Consider the following 27,903-nt stretch of genomic DNA (forward strand, 5'->3'; position numbering starts at 1 on the left):
CCCAGTAGTAGTTCTTAGTTTAAAACACTCTCTTGCCTTCTTCCTTCCCTTGTTCCTTGCTGCTGGGGGAGAGACTTGTTTTAAGGCATATGAAGTACTGGGAAAATAGGATCCAAAAATTATGGGATGACAGAAGCTGCTTTCTTACACACGTATTTTGCAGATCTGCAAAGTGAAATACACGTGACTGAGCTTTGCCTCAAACACAAAAGTCAGAAGAAACACAAGGGGTAGAAAGGTTGCTTATACTTGTTTGTCTGATAGGAATCTTTTTTGAAAGGGTGTTTGCTTTTGTCCTTTCTGAAAGCAGCAAATGACATTATTCCCATTGGGAAAGTGGCTTGGGAGTCTTCAATTGATGTCTTGGCTGAATACTTTTTGAGAGCGTGTTTGAAAGGACTGCTTTCCTACCCGCCTGCCTGTCTCCCTAGGGAGAAGTCTTGCGTTACTATGCAGCCACATTTTAACTCCATATAGTCGTAATAGAGCTCCATCCAAAAGGAATAGATTCCTCTACCAATAGCTCTTCAAATGCAGAGAAGTAAAATACAAATAGTCACTCAGGAACCTCAGTTCACTGTCAAATTGTATATACTGATCCATAAGGCAAAAGATAGCTTTGCAGTTCTTGCTATTTCTCCCTCACTTAGATGGGAGTCCTGCAGCACAAGAATAACCTGTTTGAAGAATGATCACACTTAGAGACAGGAGAACAAAAGAAATGGGGGATATTCTTGGAATACAGGAAATCTAGCTGTAGAGGAATCAGAACAATGTTGCCATTTCTTCTGCCCCTCTACTCTGCTCATGTGAGACCCCACCTGGCGTACTGCATCCAGCTCTGAAGCCCCCAACATAAGAAGGACTTGGACCTGTTGGAGTGGGTCCAGAGGAGGGCCACGAAGATGGTCAGAGAGCTGGAGCACCTCTGCTATGAAGACAGGCTGAGAGATAGGGTTGTTCAGCCTGGAGAAGAAAAGGCTCCAGGGAGACCCTATATCAGCCTTCCAGTATCTGAAGGGGGCCTACAAGAAAGCCAGAGAAGGACTTTCTACAAGGGCATGTAGTAAAAGGACGAGGGGTAATGGCTTCAAACTGGAAGAGGGTAGATTTAGATTAGATATTAGGAAGAAATTTTTCACTATAAGGGTAGTGAGGCACTGGAACAGGTTGCCCAGAGAAGTTGTGGATGCCCCAACCCTGGAAGTGTTCAAGGCCAGGCTGGATGGGGCTTTGAGCAGCCTGGTCTAGTGGGAGGTGTCCCTGCCCATGGCTATTTAAGGTCCCTTCCAACCTAAACCATTCCAAGATTCTATGATTTCTATTCAGGGCCAGGCAGCACACGTTAAGGAAGGACTAGAAACCATCAGAAGGTAAATTCCTTCCATAAAGAGCAGCAAATGAGCCTCTTCTTGCAATGATTTGCTTTCTTTATTGATTTCATCCCATAAATTCTCCAAAGATACATCTTATTTTGTATGTAAACACATGTTTCTATCTTCTCATCAGCATAATAGCCTAAACCTGCATCACTCTGTATCTATACTCACTGTGGACAGACATTGCTCTGGACACTGAGGTTATCACCAACATTGCCAGGTCTCAAATCAGTAAAATTGACTTAAAGACAGTAAAATATGATTTAAAATTAGCAGGTAGCAGTGGAATTTGTGAAGTACAGCTGAGATGTGCTTTCATTGATACTCTTTAGCTTTGAGGCAAGCTGATGTTCCTCGGGCAGCTGCCTTTTCTCATGGTAGTTTTACTCAGTGTCAGCTGTGGGTTAAAAACAAGATGACAAGAATGGACAACACAGGAGTGAGTTATCATGATGGAGGAAAGCTAGTAATTCCTGAAAGGAAAGCTATGCACAGTATCGGCCTGATTGGTGTATCGAGAGTAGTGAAAATTAAAACTCATCCTGAATGCTCAGAGCTTACTGAGGATCTGTTTGTTTGCATCCTTGGATATGAACAAAATCAGTGTCTCTTCTTCGACCTAACAGCACTTATATGTTTCTTGGATTAACTTTGAGCATTAATACATAACAGTCTCTTCCAGGCATTGTGATAGCTCAGTGATGATAGGGACAGTGTCAGTGAAGGAGGAGACATATGGCTGACTGATATCCGGATACCAATTTAGAAATCCATGGTGTTCTGTAATTTCTCTTGTAGACTACAGGTAGATACTTGGTCATTGACTACAATATCAGAGGTATTTTATAACAGAAACTCTGTGAACACGCAACTGTAATTCTTTACATGCACAGACCTCTCACAAAAGCAACAGTTCTTCAAACAGTTGTAATCTTCTGAAGATTAAATATAAGCAAAAATGAGAAATAAAATGTTTATAAATTTGCTTTCCATAGCTAGTGTTCTTTTCTACTTGAGTGCTCTTCAAAAAAAAAAAAAAAATCAGATGCAGTGGGTGGTGGAAGTAACATAAGAACATATGATGACTGTGAGTCCCTCATTCTCTATACCTATATGGACAAGACCAGCTTGTCATTACACCCCTCTGCTTATTTTCTTGTCATTCTCCCTGACTATAAAATACCATTTGTATCAAGGGGTGCTTGGAGGGACAGACAAGTACTCACACTTCACTGTTCCACCTTCTGAACCCTTACAGTGAGAACAACTGAGTACCGGGCTCCTTAGAAGTTCATAGAGAAAATGTTACAAGAGAAAGATTCTGATAACAGAACTGCTTTTCGTGGTCTTCAAGGTCACAGCCTTCATTCTCAGGCTTTGCCTTGGCTGAAGAAACTTGTGGTAGAGGCAGGCACTGTGGTCGATCCTACCAAGAGAATTTACCCAGTCTGTGATGAACACTTATCCCTTTTGTGGCATCTACCTCACAGTATAGGGCAATAGTAAATTCATATGTATTTACCTCTGAGGCACATACAGCAAAGCAGATGCCATAGTCACCGTACCTCTGCATGTTGGCTGATCTCCATTTCATGAAAGAAGAAAGAATGCAGTGGCCAGAATTTTGTAGAGTTTACATTTTTCCTGAGGACACTCCCCATGCAGCAGCTTAGCAATGATGTATCACTGCTTGGTAGGGACTTGAGACAGATATAATGCAAATTGTGCCATTTGCTAATTAACCAACAAATAAACATTTTTAACAGGCAGAACTATGTAATATTTTATTCCAGAAACTTGAACCTAGCTGAAATTCTCTTGGTTTCATGTTTCGGCACAAACTCAGAATGCAGGCCATACTTGCCAAGGGTGCCAGTTGTAGGGAATTATGAAGACACGCATTTCCTTCACAGAATGAGTAGCAGAAGGCTTCAAGCCCATGTGTCCCAAAAGGCTTCAAGCCCATGTGTCCCAAAAGGTTTCAAGCCCATGTGTCCCAAAAGGTTAAGTATCGCTTCAAGGCACAGCTCAGGGTCAGTTTTCCAGCAGATTTAGTGCCAGTGGCAAAGCACTGGTGGAAAACAGAGCTCAGCACGAACCAAGAGACATATTATGCTGCCAGTGGTCTTGGAGAATTAAGAATTATTTTTCCTTAATATGAAATGACACAGAGGTACAAACTCCTTCAACTTTGCTTCAAGCCTTCCCTTTGGCAACCTTCAATCCATAGATGTGGTTTGCATGCCAAGTCTCAGCCCAGTTACAGCAATCCATCAACCCATTAATTTGCACAGAGTGACTGGAAAAGACTCCTGAATTCTGCACTAATTTTTATAATAGCAAATGTCGGATCTCAAGCTGGAACCTTTTTGAATAGTTCCATGAATCCAGGAAAGTGCAAGAAAGACAAAATACAATTTAATATTGGTGAAAAAAAAAATCTATTTCAAGAGCTGCAAAATGATCATAATATGAACATCGTTCTGTCTATTTGCATTAACTATATCAGCCCTCTCTTTTCATGAGAGGGCTTTTTTCACTAGCTCATCTTTCTCTACTGCATCAAACAGAAACTAATATTCCTTACAATCAAATTCTTTTGTAGTTGTTCTCCACACTGCTATCAACTCCCTTGAAAAAATGAGAAGTCAGTTCCTTTTCCTGGATTAACTCACACTGCCAACATTCATTTTCCACTAGTTGCATTTCCTCAGCACTAGCCCTCAGCCTGGGGTGAGGTTTCCAGCAACACCTGCAAAGTAATCTCCCTGTCCTACTTGAAACCCTCTTTACAATTTCCCTTCTCTCTGAAGCCTACGAAACATTTTGCCGGTGGTTAGCAGTTGGTATGCTGCAATCTGCTTGTAAAGCTGACTAATACTGGGCTGTTGTCTCCCTCTTCCGTTGTGACTCTCATCTGTTAGCTCATATGTTTATTTGCAAAAATTATCTTTCAGGCAAGAATAATCTTTTTGTTTCTGGTTCTGCACCCAAGCCCCATAAGAAAGGGGGGGTCTTGTGCACTGCTACAGTCTCCGAGTGATACCACAATGCAAATAACGATAAAAAGAGTGTCTTTTCTATACACAGGCCCAAGGGTTTTAAGTTGTTGGTGACAGTAGTGCCCCTTTTAATTTGGAAGAGTTCAAATGCTTGAAAAGTGTAACTGCTTATTTCAAGTTTATAATTCACGTACCTCCTGTGAATTCAGGAGCATGTCCAGGTGATCCCAATCCTTGTAGAACATTTGTTCTTGGTGTATTTTCTCCAGCCACTCCTTCTTCTGTTTCCATTCATTGTATACATTTTTCTTCTCTTCCAACAGAGCCTGTAGCTTCTGCTGAATCTGAATACAATTTACAATGAAAAACTTGTGTTGGTCTTTATACCCCATGGACCAGGGTAAGGTGGGAGGAGAAAGGATTAAGTGGAGTGGTGCATAAGCCCCTTAAATTGCAGCAAAATTATCAAACAGGAAAAAGTAAAACAAGTTCTAGCACTTATATTTGCTCAGAGAGATAATCAAAGGTACCTCTTTTCAGGAATGGAGGAACACTTCTTAGAGAATATATAGCAGTCCAAGCCAAGAGCAAAGGTAGGTAACTGTTTCTCAAATGTACCTTCTAGAATTAAATCCTAATTCTCCATTATCTTTAGTCACAATGGTGCAATTACAGCACTTCAAATTGGGATAGGACAGATACTTAAATAAGTTACTAACATAGCATATTCTCCTGATCAGTTAATACATGCCTCGATGTTAGACTTCATGGCATTTCAGCCTCCAAACTCTATATCCATAGGCCTTCTATAAATGATTTTTTCTTACATTTTTCTATAGGCAAAGGACTTTACAGTCACGAAGATCTCTAGTTACTATAGTAATACATTGCAATATTCAACAAATTTTCAGTCAGATGGGAGAGTAATTTGCAGAAACTGCAGTTTTCTGAAAATAGTCAAGAGACATGGTAATGAATTGTCAGGGGAGAAGTAAACTAGTAGGTACTGGAGAAGTAAAAAATGCTGTGAGAATCTTAGAAGCTATTTGTCTTGAGTAAACTGACATTTTGATTTCCACCTTTCATTGCCAGTGAGTTAAATATACCAGCATTATTCATTACTACAGAAAATGTTTCAATTAATCTTTAAAGTCGTTCATATATTGGAGTGTTTTCATTCTTTGGTTGACAGGTTTTTGTCCAGCCTGGTCTGGTATGGATATAACACTGTAATATGAAGACTAGTATTTGTGTGGAAACCCAACTTTGGGAAGTGGGCAGAATTATCTCCATTGCTCAGAACATAGCAAACTTCTCAAATGAGCCAAGTTTTGCTGCAGTGGGCTCTCAGGAGACGCCAGCACTCTTCTACTGCTGAAGTAGGAAATGGAATAGATGTTTTTGTGCGCAAGCTAGATAACACACTGAAGCAAACATAGGTCATGCATATGGATATGTGTGAGTGTACACGCACATTCGTATGTTTATGGTGTGATACAGTATAGAATGATAGTTATATTGGTGTTGAGTAGCTGAATGTGTGTGACTGAACTCAAATGAGTTTCAATTACCTCTTCTGATCCTGTTTCTTCATCTTGCAAGAGTGATTGTCCTAGCTGTACGACATGACTATACTTCTCTTCTCGTGCTTCAATCTCTGCCAGTAGCTGTTGATGCTGGGTAAGTCTAAGGCTGCTAGTAGATATGTCCCGAATAGTCTCCTTGGCTCTCATTTCCCTTATTATTTCTGCTGTCCATGAGAAATAGTCCCAAACCTGGAACCCAAGAAAATGTGATAGTTGAGGTTAGAGCTCAAGCTTAGGATATCAGACAGGAAAACCGCAGGCTGACTGTTCAACTTTAAGGGAATAATAGGTAAAAAAATCACAGATAAGAACGGAAATATTTCATTAGGGCTTAGAGTACTTCTATGAATTTTAATAAGGGTGGATAACACGACTGTAGGAATTTCTACATATTGTGTTAAATCACACACGTTTTGTAATATAATCAAACTGTGTTATATCACATCAATGACAACATGATATAATTTATTACCCTTTAGTCCATCATTCTCTAAGTGTTTTCTGGTGTTATTCCTTCACAGAGGATAAAACGATATCACCCTATTTTTCTGTGACTTATCTTTGGCTAATACAAGTCGATTTGAAACTTAAGTTGTACACATATTCTAAAACGAGAGTGAGAATTTTCAGGTGAAAAACAAATGGGCTCACTCTAATAGACGCGGAATAAAGGCAAATCACAGGTAAGAAAAAATTGCTTAAGCGTATCAGGTATGCAAGATTAATCTCCTGGTTTGTGGAACTATGACTGAGATTGGCACAGAAACAAGGATATAAAGCCAGTTTACTTTCAAAATCTGAGGTACTGATAAATGCATTTACAGTATCTTAAAATGTATGCAGCATTTAGCTAAGGCAATTATAAGCAAGTAAAATCTTAAACAAATCTCAGAATTATTTTCTGATTGTGACTGAAGAGACTTGAGCAAGCAAAAATAATTTAACATTTTCTGTCTGTCTTTCTCTGCACTTGATTCTGCACCTTCACCAGTCCACTTTAGGCATCTCATTTGAATCTTTAATAGGTGGTGTGCTCTTACGTGTCAGTTGGTAAAAACTAGGACTGCAAGGGACTGTACCAGAGATTATATAGGATGATTAATTAATTTTTGTTACAGTTTAATTTTGTTTGGATTAGTTGATTAAATCCTGAGGTGGTAAATGGTCTTTTAGTTTTCTGAAAGTGTATTTTAAAAGACTGTTACGTATAGTAAGAGTTGAAGAAAAATGCTCTTTTACTGCAGAGAACTAAAAATTTTCTCTTGTGAATTTTCCACTGGAGCTTGTGGCTTTTTCACTGAAGGAAAATATGTAATGGAAAAAGTTTCTTGCCTGTTCCATTTTACCCATGGATTTTTATCCCTATCATCAAAATTTTGTACAGCTCAAATCTGGCTTGGGAACCATCCAGCCAGGATAAAATAGCTTCAGAAAAGCACTGCAAAGTTGAAAACGGCCCATCTGCAGACGTAAGAGTTTAGGCTTTAAAGCCAAGACACTTCTTTTATTAAAGCCAGTGAACACAGCTACTAAATGACTCTTCAAAAGGACTGTTGTCCTTTTAAAGGGTCCCACGTAGTGCACACGTGTTGGCATCATTTTGATTTGCAGAACTAATTCACACACAGCTGGGATGTCACTATAGACACTGACATTGCATTTGGCACTGCAAATGTCTAAGAATCCCTGAGATTTTAGGCTAAGCATTAGGAAAAAATCCATAAATCTCAGGATATTTAAGGCAATGGAACAATTCAAGAGCCAATAATAGGTTATTGGACTGCCACTGCCAGCAATGTTTAAGGATAGACTAGGCATCAGTCTGCAGGAAACTCCTAAGCAGAACCTCACTGAGGCCATGCAGATCCTAGCGCAAACTTCAGAACAAGAACCTCAAACATTCAGAAATACTTTGAGTCTATGTCTCAATTCACCTTCCTTGACAGAGTTTCTTGGAAGATTTGTAGCCCTCTACTGTTACTGTGTATTGTCAGTTAGGGTCAACTCTGCTATTTAATCAGACTAAAATCATACTTGATGGGATGCAAGGAGATGCAGTAGCTGATTGTGCAGAATTGTCTTTTCATGGAAGGGATGATTTGTTTTTGTTTCACTTCTGCGTACAATTTCATAATGAAAAAGACCCATGGACACCATATGAACAATACTAATGAAAAAAGTACACTAAACAGCTGTGACTAACATTAAGTTTGTAGACCTCTTGGCAGGGCTGAAAGAGGAAAGGGAGCAAAGTTGCCTCTTTGCACTCTGCAATTTGGGGTATATTCTGCAGTAAAGCTGCTCTAACCTACCCTAGAGCTACTGAGATCCTTACAGTCATTAAGACTTGTCCCATCTGGGCAGAAAGATGAGTTTACCAAATCTGCGGAACCAGATCTTCACTTTTTCAGGAATTATTGTCAGGAAAGGAGGTGAAAATTGAACGGCTCAGGGATACTTCTTGCCAGCAGACTGACATCAAAGGTACAGGGTGATGCCTGAGGCATTATCTCATCTCAGCATGTCACTGAGAATACAATCACCTGGCTTTGTCATTTTGTTTTATGATGTTAAGAAAGCACATTAATGACTCATTGCTTGTAAATTTACCAATGCAGATGAAAGGGCACACTGCCAAAGTAAGAAATGGGCTATAGATTTGCCATTCAGATCACAGGATGCATCACAGATTTCAGACAGAACTCAAACCAAAGGTATTTTGTACGGTTCCAGCAATAAAAAGAAAAAAGCACCCCCACCAACAGGACATTTTCTATCTGAAGTCAATAACTAAATTTATGACATAAGTTATGAAAGAAATCAATAAGAAAGTGAACTCTCAGTGACTATGTTTTAACAGACAAATCCAAGATCCATCTCCTGATGAAGACTCCCCCAGGCTGAAGACTTTCAGAATCTAATATATGTTAGAAGACTACACAATAGAAGAGGACTATGTTGTTCTTACTATCAACCTTAGATGATTGTCAGAAAGACAGTGGACAAATGAACCTTTTGCCTGCATCAGCAGACCCACTCTAATTTTCCTTAAGTCAAATTCTAATTCATTTTATTTCCCCATCAACAGTTCTGCACAAGATAATGGATTCTTAACAGTTAAAAACCAAACCAAACAAACTCTCAAAAAACAAGAGTGCCATAAACATCCTACATCTCTAACTGTACAACTAGACAATATATTTTTTGGATTAAATATAACATGTAATGCTGGATTTAACACTTTTAAGAGACTTAAAGTGGATTACCCTAATGTACAGAAGCATCTCATGCTAACAGAAAAGCATGATGCACACTCTATTGTGGTCTTGACCACAGCTCACAACCTGAAGACAAACTTGTGGGAAGGTTTTTTTCCAGGTGAGCATATCCTGGATATTCTCCGGTTCCCAGCAAACACGGAAACAGAATGTGAACTACTTTCTTAAACTATCTTTAGTTGACACTGAAGTTACGCCTGGAATAATTCAAGAATTCAAAGAATGTAAAGGTATTCTAGAAATCTACATTAGCAACTTTCTTCATGATAAAAGAGGGCACCCTTGCTGTTTTAGTACCTGCTAATGCAGCACTTGCAGCAATAATCTACTAATTTACAGTGGTGTGGCTCAAGTGCCTTCGCTGAAACTTCTGACATTTGCATATTCTGTGGCAAATCATAGCTCAGTGACCTACTGAGTTCTTTGGAGAGAAAACGACTGTGCATTGCAGATGACAATATCATGCTGATATACGCATGTCAGTATGTTTAAGCAACTTGAGACGTTACCGCAAAGACCAGAGTTCTATTTGATACATTCCATGAAGTAAGTTAAGTGAGGGATATTGCATGCACTGACAGAGAGAGAACAAACTTTTAGCCATTATAAATGGGAGTCTAATATCTATTTTTATTACTCAGTGGGAATTGCAGAGTCTTTTGACTACTGCTACTCATGCAAAGTGATGACCATTTCTGAAAACTATCAATTATCCCATACACACTTGGATACAGTCTTCCCTTCCCACAGAAGGATCCTTATTCTCTAACACCTTTCTAAATAGCTACAAGCACTTAAGTACTTGATTAATAACACAGATAGCACCTGTAGCCTTTTACATTAACCTTTGCAGCTTGGAAGTACACCTATGGTTCACATACATTGAAGGCAGCTTTCCCCTGTGTACCAACAGACAGAAGCCAGAAGTGCTTACGTGTGCCTGAAACTGGTAAAACTTGTATGCTTGTTCCAGAACTTTCTTGCGCAGTTCCACTTTAGACTTCAGGGCCTTCCAGTTGGTCACTATTGCCTGCTGCTTTGCTTTCAGGTCTTCCACCTGCTTCTTTGAGCAATGGGTCAGCACATGATCTGCAGAGTGGATCAGCTCCTGCAGCTATACACAGGGACAAAAGAAGAGAGAGTCATAGAGATCGAGTTAATATCAGAAAAGTTATGATAAGGGCTATGTTAATTGTATATGAAACTACAGTTTAAGCAACATTTTCTGACCTAACTTTTCTCATGCTAAACAAAAGCTTCCCTGACTTCAGTTCTATGGAATAACAGTGACATCCAGTGTTCGCTAAGGCTCATCACAATGATGTTTTTTCAAATAGGCAGGCAGATTTTGTTTCTCCTTTTCACTGTACCATTTATTAAATGAGTAATGCAAATAATAGCTAACCATACCTTGTTTTCCCCAGTGACTGTATAGATTAACTGTGACTACATTCTCCTCATGCATATCTCATGCTCTTTAATCTTAAAAGTAACAAGCAGCAGGTGGGATCAGTTCTAGTGATATCTGCCACAAGGCCAAGATGTAAGGCCACTCATAAATGATACTGGGATAACTACTTCAGTAATCTTAATATGACACATGCTGTTTTAACTGTACCATTACATTTACTAAACAAAGGAATGATGAGAAAACTCACACTATTTTTATTGGTCTAGTTGAAGCTAAGCGAATCTCCTATATACAAGCAAGCTTTCTAAACAACAGCTGTTCTCATGAGCTGAAACTTTTCACAAGTTTGTATAATGAAACCTTTCTTTTCACAGTCTAACTCCTACCCCTCTAAACTTGTTGAAAATTCCAGACTGCTGCCCCATCATTCCTTCTATAATTCTCTATACTTATTCAATGCATTTTGTGTTCAATGAATATTCCATTTCTCTGCACATAAAACAGATTCTGGACTTTTCATTGTAATCACCCTTAACACTTTGAAGAAGGGGGTAAACACACCGTAAAGCCTGGCATAATCATACATTTCAAACAGTGATCAAAAATATCCCTGTGAATCACTTAAATAGTCAGTGCTCGTTACAATATCTCCCTTATTTGTAAGGTTTTAAATGACGTACTTCATCATTACCATCAAACCTTGAACATACTAAAAAAGCAGAAGACTAAGGAAGATCCTTAGAGATTTCCAGGTTCTCAGAGAGAGCCTGTAATAATTTGGTTCACAATACCAAATTATTACTATGATTATCTTGGAAACTTGAATTTTGTCCACACATTAAAGACCACAAATGACTTTCATTACCTGCTGCTCATTCCCAGAGAGCTCGTGCTCCAGGGCCACATGGTTCCGGAGCTGGGTTTGCACACCTCTCATGTCTTTAGCAACATCATCTGGAATACTTTTAGACTTCTCCTGGAAGGAAGAAATCAGAGAAAGCTTTGTAACTTTCTACTTCCAAGCAAAACACATCACAAGCCTACTTCAGTAATTTTGTGTAATGCAACTCACATTGCACAGTTAAGAACATCCTGGGTTACTCAAGTATGATAGGTAAAAGGAAGCTGGAAAAATCTGTCATAGTACATCTGTCCTAGTAACTCACTTGTAAGTGTCTTAGTGATTAAGCTACCCAACTGGACCGAGAGAGATATTCAGTCTTTCCTCGATCAGACAATATAGAATGTCTTCCAGGCTTTGAGTTGAGAGGCAATCTTGAATAGCTACTGCAGTGACATATAGTGAATTCTTAAAGTAGCATTAACAACCAACAGTTTCAGGCCATCCTTTGCAATACAGGTGATCTACCTGTGAACCCCTTCTAGATAAAAAATTTATTACGTATGCTCAGGAAAGATCAGTTAAAAATGGCATATATGCAAAGAAAGATTACCATTAAGATGAGAGAAACAGAGAAACCATCACATAAAAGGAGACTTAAACATTTATTTAGGTCAACAAAGGTTCTGAGTTTAGTTGTTACACAGACATGCACTGGGAAACAGCAAGCAAAAAGAAAAGGCACTTCAGCTGAAGGACAACACTGTTGCTAGAATAAAATGATTAGAAATTCGCTCCAGGTCAATTTAGGTGAAAACTAGAAGAACATTTCTAACCATTGGATAAGTACATTTCTGTAACAGATTCACAAGCTGGTTTGGGATACCCACAACACATCTTGGTAAGGTGCTGTAAAAGGAGATACATGTTGTAGTTGCCTGTGATATGATGGCACTGGCGTTGGTAACTTAAGCAAGATCTTCTAGTACTATGTTTCTATAAGAAATGGCTTTCCTTGGTAGACATCTGACCAGCAGGTACACAGGAAGGGACAGGCAAGATGACTGAATTGTCCTCCCAGTCAGCAGAGAAGCTTATTAACAAGATGCTATGCAAGAGGTGTGTATTTGTTTGCCTGGGCCAAAATCAGCATGGTCAGCGAAGTGTTTCTGAACTATCCCTTGTCGCTGCCACAGAATTAGCTACTTCATCATTGAAGTTAAATATGCACCAGGTTCTGAAAACCCCAGCTGGTATACAGTGAAATATTATGATATTTGATTTTCCATTCATGACAGGGAAAGAAAACAGGAATAACAGAATAGTTGAATAAGGCAGCCTCTGCCAGCACAAGCAAGTAGAAAATCTACTGCATGTAACCTAACAAAGCCCTGTTGCCTTGCAAACAGTGCAAGCTCTGTTGGATTGCCTCCTCCTGTACGCATTTGTATTATGGAAACCACACCTCTCATTACAGCAAGGATGTGATTTCACCGTGAAATTCTTCAGGATGCTCAGATAGAACAGCAGCCTGAAGATTTTCATTGGGACTTCTCCCTGCAGTTTTCACGCTGGGACTGTTTGAGATTATTGCCAGTAGTGGGCACTGAAATGAAAGGAAAAGTTTTTTGGCTCAGTTTTTTGCATCAGGTCACACAATTGCCTGACAATTTCCAGGCTAATGGTCACTGTAATCCAGACAAATGCCTTTTTCACAAGACAGGTCTTTCTTCAGCACATAAAGCTACAATAGTGTACAAAGAAGAACCAAAATGAGGCAGTAAACAGTTTCTTAGTCAGGCCTGATGACTACAAACAATATTACTATATGCATTGCACTGTGAGACAACTTAGTTCAAGCCCTGGTCTTCTCAGCTTATCTCACAGATCAGCAACTCTAGCTGCACTTGGTCTCACCAGTGGTTCTCATAAGCTGACCGGTCAGACGTCTAAGGATTACCCAGGATTTCTTTTTTTTAACACCATGAGTAATCACATAGGTTTCTTAGCGAGTTTTTTTTAGAAGTCAGCAGTAAGCATGCTGAGAATCATCCACAAATTAAGTTGAAATGAAATTCTCATTATATGAGATTTTCCCATTATTTTTTACCTCAATATGGGCCAGAGCATCTGTCAAATCTTGGTAACACTTGTGAATCGTCTCAGCATCTCTCAGACGCTCACCTCGTAATCTGGCAATTTCCAACAGCTCCTCCCAGGAGTTCCTAAAAGGGAGGACGAGGAAAAGAAACATGTAAAACATTCAAACTAGGAGTAAAGGAGATTAACAGTCTGAAGAAAGACTGAAAACAAGACCTCCTCTTACTTTATTTTTCATTCCTGACATTAAATTCTACCTGAGTGATTCTCTGAAGGGCAGCATGTCCTTCACTCTACTCCGTCCATGCCCTCCTGTCTGCTCCAGGCACTTAAAGAGATGGTCCTATATAAGGGCGCACCTCTCCAATATGCTTTTCAGGTTTTATATGCAGGACTTGGAGGACTGAGTAAGACCCTACTATTCCTTCATGCTTCTCTTTTGGGCCACTTTGGACGGATGCCAGACATAAAAAGCTCCGATTAACTCAGTGTTGTCCTGCAGGGCAGTCATGGGATTCAAACTCAAAAATCAGAAGCACCAAAGAAGCAACTAAACTTCTAGCCTTTCAGTTAGGTGATCCTGTTTCAAAGGGCAAAGGAAGTTCATTCACCCCTTACTTGTAAAACACCTCTGATGCAATTTACAAGAAGCCAAATCAGCAAGCAGATAATGTCTGCATTATAGTCGTCTATTTTTAAATGAGGCATGGCAGCAGCTCTGTTCCAATGAGCAAACCACATATTTTGCAATTAGAGAATTGGGACGACATGCCTTATCCTTTTCTAATTCCTTCTCACTTCCTCGTCCTTGAGAGTGAACTGAAAGGACAAAGCATTATAGAGCTAACACAAGTCTCCTACCTTAGCTCTTTCTGCTTCTGCCGAATTTCCCGGGACTCAGAATGTCCACAGTTCAGCAAGTTGTCTGCCAGCTGCTGGCAAGCCATGACTCTCTTCCCGGTTGCTTCCAACTGGTGTCGGAATGTGTTATATTTGGCACAAAGTTGCTTTTGAAGGAAAAACAACAACAACAAAAAAGGCATTTTGAGTGCCCTCTTTTCCCAAACATACCTGCTCAGCTATCAGAGCACAGCCAAAAGAGAGCTGATCATATTTGGAGATGGAGAAACTGCAGAGAATGACTGGATTTTACCTCCAAAGGCTATGAGGAGCTACAAACTATTAGCAAAACATGAGGTTTGTGATGCAGATGGGAGGCAGAAGCACTATTACTGGGTATAGAAACAAACATCCAATGCACAATAGATTTCAATTATTAAGTGATATGTTTTCACTTCATGAATGCAAATGTGTATTCAGTACTACAACTGAATAATGCAGTCCAATTTTAAGACTTAGGACACAAGATATTTTGAAATAAATTATAAAAATGAGGATTCTGAATGGCTATTGATTTCTAATGGGCTGACATTAGATTAGTTTCTGTGCTATGTGAAGAGGTATAGCTGTAGATGTGCATACACACTGAAATATCTGATTATTAAAAATAGAAAGGAGTTGCTCTCTGAAGGCGTAGACATTTTAGCATGCAGTTGTTTCACGCAGCTCAGCCCCCATAGTAACAGGATGTAAGTGTTAGGCAATGCTGCCTGCCTGTCATATCGAATCAATCCTCCCACCCACTCTTTACCCTTTCTCCTCCCGTCTCCCAGTTATTTATTCTTATTTCTTACTCTGTCTTACAAGGTTTCAAGGACAACCTTAGAATCTTTTACGGTCTCACTGCGTACAGTTCGGTTGACTTATGATCTGTTACTCAAAAAACTGACCAAGACATGTTCATAATCATTTCCATAGTCTTCAGAGCTGGCTGTTTGTTTCTGATGAGTGATCCAGTCTTGCAGATCTTCATATTCTCGTATAAACTCATGCAAGACAAGAGTCTCATCCAGCTTCTTCCCTCTGGTAGGGGAAAGAGACAAGACAATACAATTAGACCAAAGAAACACAAGAGGAGGGCAATCAGTAATTTTCTTCCTATTTATCCACAAAATGTTTGTTTGTTTTGTTTTTGGGGGTTTTGTTTTTTGGTGGTTTTTTTTGGGGGGGCGAGTGTGGGTTGGTTGGTTGGTTGGTTTGTTGGTTGGTTTTTTACCTTCCCATGAGAATACCCTTGGTTTTTTTCCAGATCTGTCCTGATCTGTCTTTCTAAAAATAACTGTGGTACTTATGGAAATGAGAAAGAAATCTTTCTGAGGATGGTGCCCCAGGAAGGCAAGTGCTATGAAAGCCATTTTATGCAATTCTGTTCATATTGCCTGTTCAGCAAAATTGCTGCAACCTGACGCATATTTCTGATCATCTAGAGTATCTTACAATATAGCCTGACATGTTACAGGCCTTCCACAGTAAAGAAAATACCAATTTTCCAGCTTCTAACAGTGCCTGGCCATTGTGCAAATATTCCAGGAAAGATGAACCTGGCTTCGCTTTTTGAATCACAAATGGTCACCACAAGAGATGTAGCCTGCTGAGAGAGTCCAGCCCGCCAAGGGAAATGCAGACCAGAGGTACAAACCAGAGCACCAATGAGGCACCATGAGACCCAGGTTAACATCAAGCATGAATGAACACAAAACATTTCTGGGTTCAACACACACAAGCACTTTGATATTTCTAGATTGAGTATTCATTTTTCTGAACTTTTCATTCACAGGATTTTCTATTGATGCTTTTACTTTTATAATTGTAAACAAGAATAAAAACAAAAGATAAAATACCAGCATTTCCTCTAGGCTTAATTATTCTAGTATTCAGATTCATTGATTTGTTACTCTATTTGCCGAGCCCCATTCCTTTTCTGAGTGAAATTTTTGTGGGGGAAAAACCTAAACTGTTCAGACATTTGTTCCTTCCTGACAACAAACCAGAAGTGTTTAAAAACCCTGTATACAAGTAAATGGTCCTGTTGTAAACATCTTACTGTAACAATAACAGAAAGGAAATGAAATGAAAAATAAATGACTTATTTAAGAATAAACCCCTTCCTATACTAGCACAACCACTGGGCATAAAGATAAGTGTAACTGTAATTATCTGCCTTCTGCTATGTAATGAATTAAGTAATTTTCAAGCAACATTAAGGAATTCTTTTAAAAACATTTTTTTCCTTTTGATAGTAGACTCCAAATACCACAAAGGCAAGTCAGAATCTGGCATCTCCAGTCACTTTACAGGAGGACGATGAAGGGTAAAGAGGAAAGCTGGGGGCTTCAAATCCCTAATACGTAGCAAAACTCCCTGAATAAAATGTAGAGTTCTCGCTTAGCAACAATGAAAAGCTCATAGGTGCACAGAATTCTAATACAGAAACAAGCGATTTCCCAAATACAACTGAAAAAAGGGGAGATAATGGATATGATCTAAATTACAGTGAGGTAACTGGAAATAACCTTTATTGACTTCACTGGGCTTTGAATCAAACCTAGGATCCAAGGGGCAGTTCTAGTTTATACCTTGCTGCTGCTAGTTCCTGCAGCTCCTGGAGTCTTGAACGAACTTGTTCCTTTGGTGCATCAACCTCAACATACTGGATGGAGCCCAGAAGAGGAAGAGTTTGGGCACTTTCACTCAGTTCTTTCATCAAATTTTGGTAAATGGCAATCTCATGCTCCAGTGCCTGGCAGAGAAAAGAGTTGACTGAGAGCCACTTTTCCAACATACACACTGTTTGAACTTTTGTACCAGCCTGTGATGTAGGCATTGAGATATTAAAACAGGAGAAAAACTTTCTGGAAGCATGTGATGTTTCCAGGACTTGATCAATTTTAGATCATTTTCTAGCAACTTTTTCTTGAAAAAAAGTGTACACAAATTCAAACAAATTAGGTGAATAAAGACAATGAGAAATTCCTAATGCACTATTAGGCAGATAAAAGTATTCCTGGAATAATACACTATCTCTATCTTTGATTTTAGATTCTAGGGAAAAAAAAAAAATAAGGCTTCTGCATGCACCTGTTGAGGCTGAAAAGCAGATCTCAGTCAGTTTAGGCCTCAGAAAAATAAGATGAGAATATTCACCATTCTCCTTTTTCCCCAAATTACATTTTTTCCAACCATATTAGTAAGCTGCATTGAACTCTTCTATCAGTCCATTCACACATAGACACACATCAATGTGAAATATCTTGTAGATGGATGGATACTTAAGTACCAATGAGACAGAAAATTTTACAGCCACAGACAGACCAGAAGATCAGGCCAGCATACAGAATTGAAGCAGAGAAATACCTTATGTTTCTTGAGGAGTTTCAGTGTTCCATCTTCATCCTTACCATAGTCCTTGCTTGTCACAAGTGGATGTTTTTCTGCTATCCAAGCCTCCAGGTCTGAAGTATTCATTAAAAACTATCAGTTAAAGAGAAAGCAAATTAGTTTCTACCTCAACTTTCAAAATACTCATGTCATTTATTTGACCTAATAAATTCTAAATGCACTGTAAGATTTACTGTGATGTTTTATTAAATAGCAAATAAAGAATATTTAATGCCAAGAACTACTATTCCACACTGTTGTTCTGCCAAGTCATATGAAAGTGAAGGAGGCCACAGATGGAAGACTTCAGTGCAGGATAACTAAGGTCTTCTCCAGGCATCAAAGCAGTAAGTTTCAAGTTGTCTCACTTCTCTTTCTTCACATCACTATCCTTACTTGACTTTTCCTTTACCTTTACCCCTTTACAGGGGTTAACTGTATAATATCAGTGTGATATTTTCCCTTCACCTTCCTGAGAAGGTCAAGTCACCTATAAAAATCAGGCTTCATAAAGCCAATAGTATAGACAGCTGTATAGACGGAGTAAATAAGAGCCACATGACCAAATTCCCCAGGGAACATACTTTAGGTCGGCCCGTGCAAATGCTGTTTACGTCTACAAAACTGCATGTGTTATCTGAAGAACTGCACTTCTGCATGACCGACTGATGACAGAAAATGTGGACTACTAAGATAAATATTTGCAGGCAATTATTTTTTTTTTTAAACAGACTAACATAATGGGCCAGTATCCTGTTGAAAATAATAGGGCTGAAAGTCCTAACTCTGTCAGAGTGAGAGAGTGTTATCGGTTACTCAGTATCATTTTGTTGCCTGGACCATTGTTGCCTGGATTAGGCAAAGATTGGATGGCATGAGAGATCCTGTCTTTTCTGAATTCCTTGTCATAAGTCTCCAGTATGAAGGGTCAATTCAGGATCCATTGCATTACTTAAGTCAAAGCCTCAGGCTGTATAAAGATATTGAGAAAGGAGATACTACTAGGAGAAATGTGTCTTCTACACACAACCATAATCTTAGTGCTCTGAATGGGTACAGAGTCCAAGGCAAAACTCTAGAACAGCAGTTCTGGACTGGGGGCTGCATTCAGCTACGCAACCCAGCCCTCCATTCCCATGAGTCTGGCCTCAAGCAACTGAAGTGAATATCAGTCCCAGCAAAGCTGTTTTGTTATTCACTTTAAAACTTCGGTCCTCTTGTTTGTCTGAAGAAGCTACTGTGTAAGGACTTTGCTGTAATTTGTACCTCCTGGAAGCCAACTGAGTGCTGCAGCTGCTTCATCCTTTCCTCACAGGCCTTCTCCAAGCCCTGCCAGGCAGTCACGAGCTCCTGGCATTTCTCACTTATTTTCTGAGCTGATGGATGCTGGCCTACAACCATTGTCTTTCCTTTATCCAGGACCCGCTGGACTTGCTGTTTGTGGGCATTCACTTCTGCCTGCAGTTCCTGATAATGAGATAAAAGAAAAAATAAGAATAAAGGAAGAGTATGTGAGGACAAAGAAAGTCTATGTGCTCCTAGTCCTAATCAAAACTGCCAGCTGGTGACAGTGGGCAGAGTATAGCCAGTGGACACAAAGACTGTCTGTTTCTACAACAGTTGCAGCCTCAGCCACTGGTCCTAGTCCTGCTTGTACAATGCTCTGCTCTTGGTGCTGCCATTAAGGGAGGAGATAGGAGTCCGTAAGGAGGCATCAGACATCCCTTAACTTCCCTACACACTCAGCATTACTCACCGAAGTCCTCAGCGTAGTGCTCTGGCATGGTTCTACCCCTTCCCCTTACCATATACCTGCCCCTTCCCCTGCCCAGCAGCCAGGGGAGCATCTCAGGGTCTCTGCCCAGAGATGGAGCAGAACAAGGGATGAGACAGAAAGGTGGGGGATTCAGAAAAGAGTGTTAAGCTGCTGATGGAAAAATAAAACATCCCAGATGAGTGGCCTAGAGGATGATGGGAAGAGAGACATTGTCAACAGTACCATGAAAATCATTAAGAGTCCTGCTCCATAAAGCCTCCTCACTGGTCTTACAAACTTTCTAATGGAATTTGCAATCCAGATACTGCAAAATCAGTGTTGCCTGTGGTGCAGGGCAGCTCTGAGGTGCCCCTCGGGCTGTTGAGGAACTGCTACAAAGAATCGAACTCTCCAGAAATCAGAGTTAACTTGTCTTTATAAATATATTGACTGTGGCTTGTTCAAACCATTTTACAAGAAGTACACAACTAAAATAAACATTAAATGGCTGTTTAGTGGTCTCTTAGAGAATCTAGCATGCACATACCTCAAGACTGCATGTATAACGAAGCAGCAAGCACAGAACTAAAATAGGATGAGCATAAAACAGTCAAAACATTCAACCCAGATCAACCCAAAAAGCAAAAGACTTGTTTTTCCTATTTAGTGTGAGGTACACTAGCTTTCTATTCACTTTTAATGGGAAGAAATATAAAATTTCTCATAATAATAATACTTCGAACAGGACTTTTCATGTTTCCTCTGAAAATCATCACCACATTGCTGACTTCTCTCAACTCACTGGAACCATTTTAGCTTGGCTAGTGCTGGAAACAGTGAATGTACTAATTGAAAGTGGGGCAACACATTTTGCTTGCAATGGCCTTCCTGAAGGTAAAGGAGAACAGCGCAGGCACTGGTTTGCAGGCTGAGGTGAAATGCAATGTGCCAACATGCTATAATATGCTTGATTAAATGAGTTACCTTGTGTTTTTGCAACAGGCTTTGAGCCACATCCAAGGACTTCCCACAGTTGGTAGAATGGGCAATAGGCAATCGCTCATTAATCCAGTTCAGTTCCATGTTATGATAATGGTAGAACTCATAGAGATCCACTGCAGCTTCCAGCAACTTACGCCTCTCATCAAGAGGTGCTTGCAAAGACTCAAACCTAGGGGTCATCCATTAAATATATGTTAAAACAAAGCTTTATCCTGATTCTTCCAAGGGAATTAGGCTATGATACCACTGTGAAGATTAGAAAACACTGGACGCTTCTTTGCAATTAAATTTCAATGGTTACTGCTGGCCGCACATACAAGAATCCCTTCTCCAGAAGGCTGCTTTGGGCAAGTAGACATATACAATAACACTAAATGTAAGCAGAGGAACAGTGATTTACACTTTTGAAGTCCTAGGCTTCTCCTGTGACGTTTTAAGGAACTAGTCACTATTGAATGGTGGATCCCTGCACCTCTTAGAAAGCAGTGGATTACCTATGGGTAAGCAAAGGACTAGAGGAGGAGCGCAGCAGGCAGTAAGCAAGGTCCAGTAATAAAGGCTGAGATGGGTCAACAGGCATCTGAGTAGGTGCAGATCAAAGCACAGTTGTGGTACAACTGGGAGGAGAAATCATTCCTGAATATGGGTTAAATCTAACCATCTGAAAGGCATTTTCTAGAGGGTAGAACAAAAAATGTTATTTGTCACAAGGGGTGGAGACAAAAAGAGAGTGACACCTCACCTTTTCAGATATTTCTGTGTTTCATCTAGAATCCTCTGGGAGTCAAAGTGATTGGTGGCCATTTTCCTTGCATGAGATACAATAGAGTTCATTTTCTCTGCCAGCTCACGTGTCTCATTTTCCAGCTGTCTGTGCTGCTTGAGTAGATCACGGCTGGAGCGCAAATCATGGCCTGTCTCAGATTCCTGAAGAACTTTCTCAATTTTCTCTATCTTCTTTTTGGCATCCTGCCAGGAAAAGATTACGGCACACTTGTACTGACCTTTCAACATCATTTTCTTTCACTCAGACCTCCCATGACAGCTTTCGGGACACAATTTTTAAATCCATAAATCCTTTCTTGGTAACATGATGGCCAGGTGTCTCTAAGAGGCATCTCCTGGTAATATTTTACTTTGCATACTATTTTGGAGTACTCTTCTCTCTGAGACACTAAAGCACATAATTAAAAACAGTCTCTTGGAACTATCTTCAGTGACATAATACAAAACCATCCATCTTCAAAGGCTTCAGGTTGTAGCTACAACACAACAGTAGTTCATTGACATACTGGTATCAAAAGAGCTTCACAGCACATTGTTCCTCTTATACAATTTGCCTGGATGCCAATGTACTTAATATTGTGCAATCTCTCTAACCCCCAAACTGACTCCAAGCAAGCAGTTATGTTTGCACAGCATGGATCCTTGCAGAGGGTTTTGACTGTTTTCCCAGTACAGGTTCACTACACAGATGGAGTGCTGAGCCCAAGTTCAACAGCTTTATACCTTGGTGCTGTGCTCGCTCCGTTACCCTGCTCGTAGCTTTGGAGTGAGCTTGGTCAGTGTTATATACAGTTTCTCCTGAGACTGTAGGCAAAATGGACACCTTAAAATACACTTTCATCTGGATGGTATCCTGTTCTTTTTTGTGAGAACCACATGACAGAGGAACCAGGCTCCTAGGCAATTCCTCCCCTCTGTTCCCCACCACTCCCTGACCTGGAGCAGTTCCATGAGCTGTTCTTGCTGCCCAGCTTGTCTCAGCTTGTCACCTCTCTCTATCATCTTGCCATACAATTCCTTCCACTTCTTTTGAAGTTCTGACATCTTCTCCTGGATAGAAACTGCAGCATAATGGTTGTCTTGAATCAGTTGATTTCCTTTCTGGAGAAACATAGCACATCATTTTTTTGAGCAGATCAGCATCTGTGAAGTCTGGGACAAGATGGAAGACTTAGCTCTAAAGGTGCCTTCACCTTTATCAGTGTTGCGAAGTGCTCCTCATTAGCCATCATTTCCTTCTCAGCAGCCTCATGCCACTTCAGTTTGCGTAGAACATTTGTTGGATCACGATAGGATTCATCCGATGCAATCTTGTACTTCTCTTCCATCCATATCAAAAGCTCAGCAGCATCACGATTAAACTCCTTACAGAAACAAACAGGATTAAATTGATTTGACACCAGTTTCTGTGTAGGTTTGCAGCGCATCCTTGCTGTTAGGATCAAGTCCTGATTTTTTTTTCCTAACAGTTAGGAAATGTGATATATTTTTATATAAAAATTATTCTACATAGTCAACACTCGTAATTGAAGAGGTATGATCTTGAACCACTGATGAGTTTTTAAGCCCTCAGAGTAATATTTCAGTCCCTTTTTTACCACATTTACTAATCTGTTGCCTTTAATTGTCAGTGAAGGTTTGCATTTTCGATACACTATTTTAACCATAAGTGGTACGGTCACACAGAATCACAGAATCAGAGAAACACAGAATGGTAGGGCTGGAAGGGACCTCTGGAGATCATCTAGCCCAACCCCCCTTGCCAAAGCAGGTTCACCTAGAGCAGGTTGCACAGGAATGCGCCCAGGCGGGTTTTGAATGTCTCCAGAGACAGAGACTCCACCACCTCTCTGGGCAGCCTGTGTCCTCCAGTATAACTTTGCATCTCAGCACTGGAAGCTAAATTAGGTGCCAAAAGTACGGTTACTGTAAGTAACTCTGACAAACTATTAAGGTTCAGAACAGTAATAAGAAATGAGCAGAATAAAATTGTCCAATAGACAAAATATTCTGTTTATATTTTTTCATTCAATATCTCCTTTTTTTTTTTTGGTATTTTGCTGTGGTTATGGCTTGGTGAGATTTATCAACAGTGCTCCACCCACTCCCTGGAAAGTGAAATTCTCTGTCTCATAGGCAAACAGAAAGTGAGCTGCAGTACGAATGCTCAGGAGTTTGACATTTGTCCCATATTAAGGCAAATGATAAAATTACTTCACACATGTTTGACCAAATCTGCAGTATCAGTCCTTTTACCTGCAGCTGTAGGGAATCCAACAACCTCTGTCTTCTCTCAGAATTGCTTTGTACCAGCTGCTCCCACCTTCGCCGGAGAGTGACCATTCTCTCTTCAATACTACCAAAAAAACCAGGAAGTCCAATGCAGTACTAGTCATATTGGTTCCCCTTGGTTGTACTGTAGTCATGACTGTGATATAAATGGAATCTAGTTCAACACTAGTTCAACACCTCTGTTAACAGGATGAAGGGATATACGTCCCTGTCCCATGGCCATGCTGGATTCATCTGGAAAGCAGCTATTGCTTGCTAGCTGCTCTGGACTTTCCTTTTGTATGGCTGTGTTACATTACCAAATTGCAGTCAGCTATGTTTAGCTACAACACCCAGACCTTTCTCTTCCCCAAATATTCCACTTCAACTGATATTTTTCTTGGTGATGCAAGTGCATTGAGGCTCTGGAATGGCCTTCTAATGGTAGTAGTGCTGGCAAGAAATCAGATTTTAAGAACAGATTTATAAATTTGTGAAGGGAATTTTCAAGACATTATCACTTGTGATCATAAGAACATGGTCTTTTTGACCCACGAGGTCTATTCTGACCCTATATTTCTAATTCTTGTTTGTACGGAGGTCCCCTTACTAGATCTCAGTGGCTCTAGCACAGTAAAGGAACTACAGATGATAGTCCAGCTTCAACAAAAACATGAAGGAGTTGCTCCTGATGAGTTATTTCCTTGTGACATCTTCTCTAACTTTAAACAGCAAATATTAATTCAAATTTATGATACCGGTAAATGAAAGAAAATTTGTTTTATGTAGGCATTTAATGAGTTTACATTAAAGAATTTTTAACACTATATGTAATTTATGGTATAAGGGGAATTATTCTAGCATTCTGTCAAATGCCACTTTTAAGCTAAAGCATTTCACTTATTTGTCCTGAGAGCACAGGAAGTTCATATTTTTTTGAAAAAATCCCTTCACCCTCCCTCTCCCTCCCTATCCAGCAGATCACAGCTCAGAAGTCAACTAAATACTGGCTCAAAGAAAGTTTTTAACCTCACCCTAATCACACTGGACCATTTATTAAAGCTAAATAAAAAAGGAAGGAGTTTGGACTCACACATGAGATGCAAAGTGTCTATTCTCTATTAGGTTCACCCCATTTTCATTAAGTGCTTCAACTCGTCTCTTCAGCACCATCAGCACTTGTTCAAATTGCTGATGTTGCTTCAGCAGGCTTCGAACAGCATCTACGTGGTCCTGTATTTAAGAAAGAAAATTCGATCAAGCTTTTTCTTGGTCATACGTTGTTTCTGTAGCAATGAAAAAAAAAAGTTGGACCTTATTTTCCCCCTTTCTCTGTCAAGCAGGAGATATAGTGTACATTTTACATATGCCTAAGGATGTCCAGGGCTATAAACAAGCTGCAGGTGTTTAGGTTTGTATCATATCTGGTTCTTGTGTTCAGTGTTTCCACTATGGTTCCATTTTCACCTTTTAAGAAAATCTTAAAAGAGTTCATGCCAGCACTCTGGCACATCTAGGTATATGCAAGACGAAAGGCCATAACTAAGTAAAAATTTGTTCCACTTAGTTGACGCAAAAGTATTGAAGTATCAGTTTCAGCTGAAAACAGAAAAGATGGTGAGATACCACAACTTCCTCCTTCCCTGATCTTGTGAATACTGTCTGCATTTGTTTTTTCCCTTCATTTGATTTAATGGTCAATACTCAATGAAAACAAAAAGCTTTATTTTTTTAAAGTTGGGTTTTTACTTCACCAAAAAACCTATTAATTGTGTTCAAGCAGAAATCTTTTTTGTCTTAATGGTTAGCCATCAAACTGATGAGTCAATTATATATAAGCCATCAGACATGTACAAACACAGCAACAAATCACAACTCTAGCTGGTTTTCAAATTTTTTTCTGAGAGATAATGAGCTTCGTTTTCATTAAGATGAGTAAGAACATAAGAACATTAATAAGAACCTGAAAGTCTAGTTTCCAAGTATTAAAATGCCATGACTGTAAGAATAAGGAAACTGATTTAATTAAAAAAAAATTTTGCCACTCCCTGGATGGGGAGACAAAGTGGGAGAAAACAAAATCAGCTGCTGTACGTACCCCAAGGTCATTTCCCCGGAGAAAGGCCTCATGGCCAGAGAGGGCTGCATTGATACGGTCTCCCTCCCTATTGAACTTCTGCAGTTCCAGGCCATCCTGCAGCTTTTTCCATCGCTGTTCCCACATTTTCTCCAGCTCTTTGTTCTCCTCAGCAAGTCTCTCCAAGGACTGGTGGACATCTACGGTCCTGTCATTACTGGGTTGTTCGTGGATTACTTTGCGCCCTAGCTCTTCCAGCTGCACAAATCTTCCCAGAGTCAAAAAGAAAAGTGAGACCTCACTGCATGAGGGAATATGAATTCTCTTTCATCACAGCTCTTGGCTATTTTGGCAGTGCCTAGACATTAAGCTTCCCCTCCCCAGCTTTCACTCTTCCTGCTAGCCATGGTTGTGCACTACAAAGTGCAGCTGGTTGGTTGGTCAGGGATACATGCTGGAGGCAGTAAGTAAGATTTCCCCATTTCAATTGAAAGCCCATATAAGCAGGCTTTCTCATTAAAAAGGAGAGGAGTGACAACCCAGTGTCTGTAGCTTCATAATAGTGCAGAAGGAGAACTGAAGATGATGGCAACTGGAAGCATAAGGCCTCAGAAGGGAAGGACTGGGAGAAGAACTCAAATGCAGATGGCACTATCCGTGTCAGGAGAGCTTGAGGAATACTACTCCAAACACACAGGTCCTTCATCAGCCATCAGGAGAACTATGCAAAAACTAACTGGATTTTGCGTTCTGCAGTCTCCTTTTGACACTACGTTTCAAGAGTATTTGAATAAACTCTGGGCATCACTTTTATACACAATTTATATGTACACAATAGACATGTTTTGTCTTCACAGTACTGTTGTCATATGACCCCACTCTGCCCACCCTGATAGAATCTCTCTACCTTTCTTTCTGAGACCTAATTTCTTTCAGCAGATCCTGGTGTTCCTTCAGCAATTGCTCTGCAGAAGCCACATCTACACCCATTTCTTCACTGCTCAGTTTCTCCCGAATGCCTTCTGCCCATAACAGGAGCCTGCGGCTGTCTTGCAGGAAGAACTGTTGATTTTGGGCCCGCTGCAGAATGTCCCGCTTCTTTTGGGTCTCCAGCTTGAGCTTTGCCAGAAGCCTCTCCATGTTCTCCACCTGCTCGGTGATGGCCCTGCTCTCTGCAGGGTTGGTGTCCTTAATCCTGCAAGAGGAAATAAAACACATTCAACTGGATGCACACTTCAAGCATTTAGAGCTTGAACCATTACTCTTTAAAAGAAATTTATCTGGATATTTACACTTCCATTAAAAAGAAAGTCAGCTAATGCAACAAATGCTCCACACTAGCAAGAAATATTGTTGTGAATACAGTGTATTGCAGAAAGTGCATCCCTGTGAAAGACTCTGGTAACACTGTTGTGGTTCAGTGATTCATTCCCATTACAAATGTACAGAAAACTTAAAGGTAAAAAACTTTAAATTCATATTTAAAATTCAAACTCCTGTGCACAATTCTCTGCTATCTTTCTTCCTTCATCCTTGCTTCACCCAATTACCCTCTTTTAGGACCTAAATGATACCTAGTTCAAAATGTGGAAGTAACTTCCACTAGTAGAGATAATTTGTTAGAGACACAAACAATCCTGTGATATTTATCCTCCTACAACAGCAAATTCTGGTAATCACCCAGCCATACTCAAGAGAGATGATGTCAATCCAGCAGGCAAGTCAGTTCTTCAGGTTGATAGAAAGAGAAACTTCACGAGAAACTTCACAAGCTACTCATTCTCTTTATACCCATAGTTTACAACACGATCTTAGAGAATTAGCAAAGAATATGGAAACAAAGAGCAGATTCCTTACGATTTTGCAACGCTCCTCAAGTATTCAATTTTCCTCTCTATCACCAGGATCTCTCTCTCAACTGTAGACAGTTTGCGCTTCTCTGACTCCAGCCCAGCAGGTGAGTTCCCTGGTTCCAGATCACTGAGTTGGACCATCTTGTCTTGCAGTAGTACTCCTATGCTCTGACAGTCCTGAAGAAACGTCTTCACGTCAGCCACTCCAATCAGCTCAGAGCCCTTTTCCTCCTTCAGCGCTTCCATGCGTTCCCACCTTGGAGAGAGGCAATACAATTACTTG

General features: G+C 40.0%; 1 protein-coding gene across 1 annotated transcript in view; it reads right to left on the reverse strand.

Annotated features, from left to right (window-relative positions):
• Positions 1 to 27,903, reverse strand: part of SPTBN5 (spectrin beta, non-erythrocytic 5) — a 97,797-nt gene that overhangs the window by 50,191 nt on the left and 19,703 nt on the right. Inside the window, exons 15-33 of the mRNA XM_074584643.1 lie at positions 27,625 to 27,876; positions 26,675 to 26,962; positions 25,789 to 26,035; positions 24,784 to 24,923; positions 23,676 to 23,775; positions 22,613 to 22,783; positions 22,356 to 22,520; positions 21,376 to 21,602; positions 20,616 to 20,802; positions 19,142 to 19,342; positions 17,852 to 17,968; positions 17,074 to 17,237; positions 15,388 to 15,520; positions 14,459 to 14,604; positions 13,608 to 13,722; positions 11,522 to 11,632; positions 10,180 to 10,359; positions 5,953 to 6,156; positions 4,576 to 4,725 (exon numbers count right to left, since the gene is read on the reverse strand). Coding sequence (XP_074440744.1) covers positions 4,576 to 4,725; positions 5,953 to 6,156; positions 10,180 to 10,359; positions 11,522 to 11,632; positions 13,608 to 13,722; positions 14,459 to 14,604; positions 15,388 to 15,520; positions 17,074 to 17,237; positions 17,852 to 17,968; positions 19,142 to 19,342; positions 20,616 to 20,802; positions 21,376 to 21,602; positions 22,356 to 22,520; positions 22,613 to 22,783; positions 23,676 to 23,775; positions 24,784 to 24,923; positions 25,789 to 26,035; positions 26,675 to 26,962; positions 27,625 to 27,876 — 3,298 coding nt within the window. The remainder of the gene's footprint in view (positions 1 to 4,575; positions 4,726 to 5,952; positions 6,157 to 10,179; positions 10,360 to 11,521; positions 11,633 to 13,607; positions 13,723 to 14,458; positions 14,605 to 15,387; positions 15,521 to 17,073; positions 17,238 to 17,851; positions 17,969 to 19,141; positions 19,343 to 20,615; positions 20,803 to 21,375; positions 21,603 to 22,355; positions 22,521 to 22,612; positions 22,784 to 23,675; positions 23,776 to 24,783; positions 24,924 to 25,788; positions 26,036 to 26,674; positions 26,963 to 27,624; positions 27,877 to 27,903) is intronic.

Source organism: Larus michahellis, chromosome 4, assembly GCF_964199755.1.
Source record: "Larus michahellis chromosome 4, bLarMic1.1, whole genome shotgun sequence".
NCBI classification, from domain to species: domain Eukaryota; kingdom Metazoa; phylum Chordata; class Aves; order Charadriiformes; family Laridae; genus Larus; species Larus michahellis.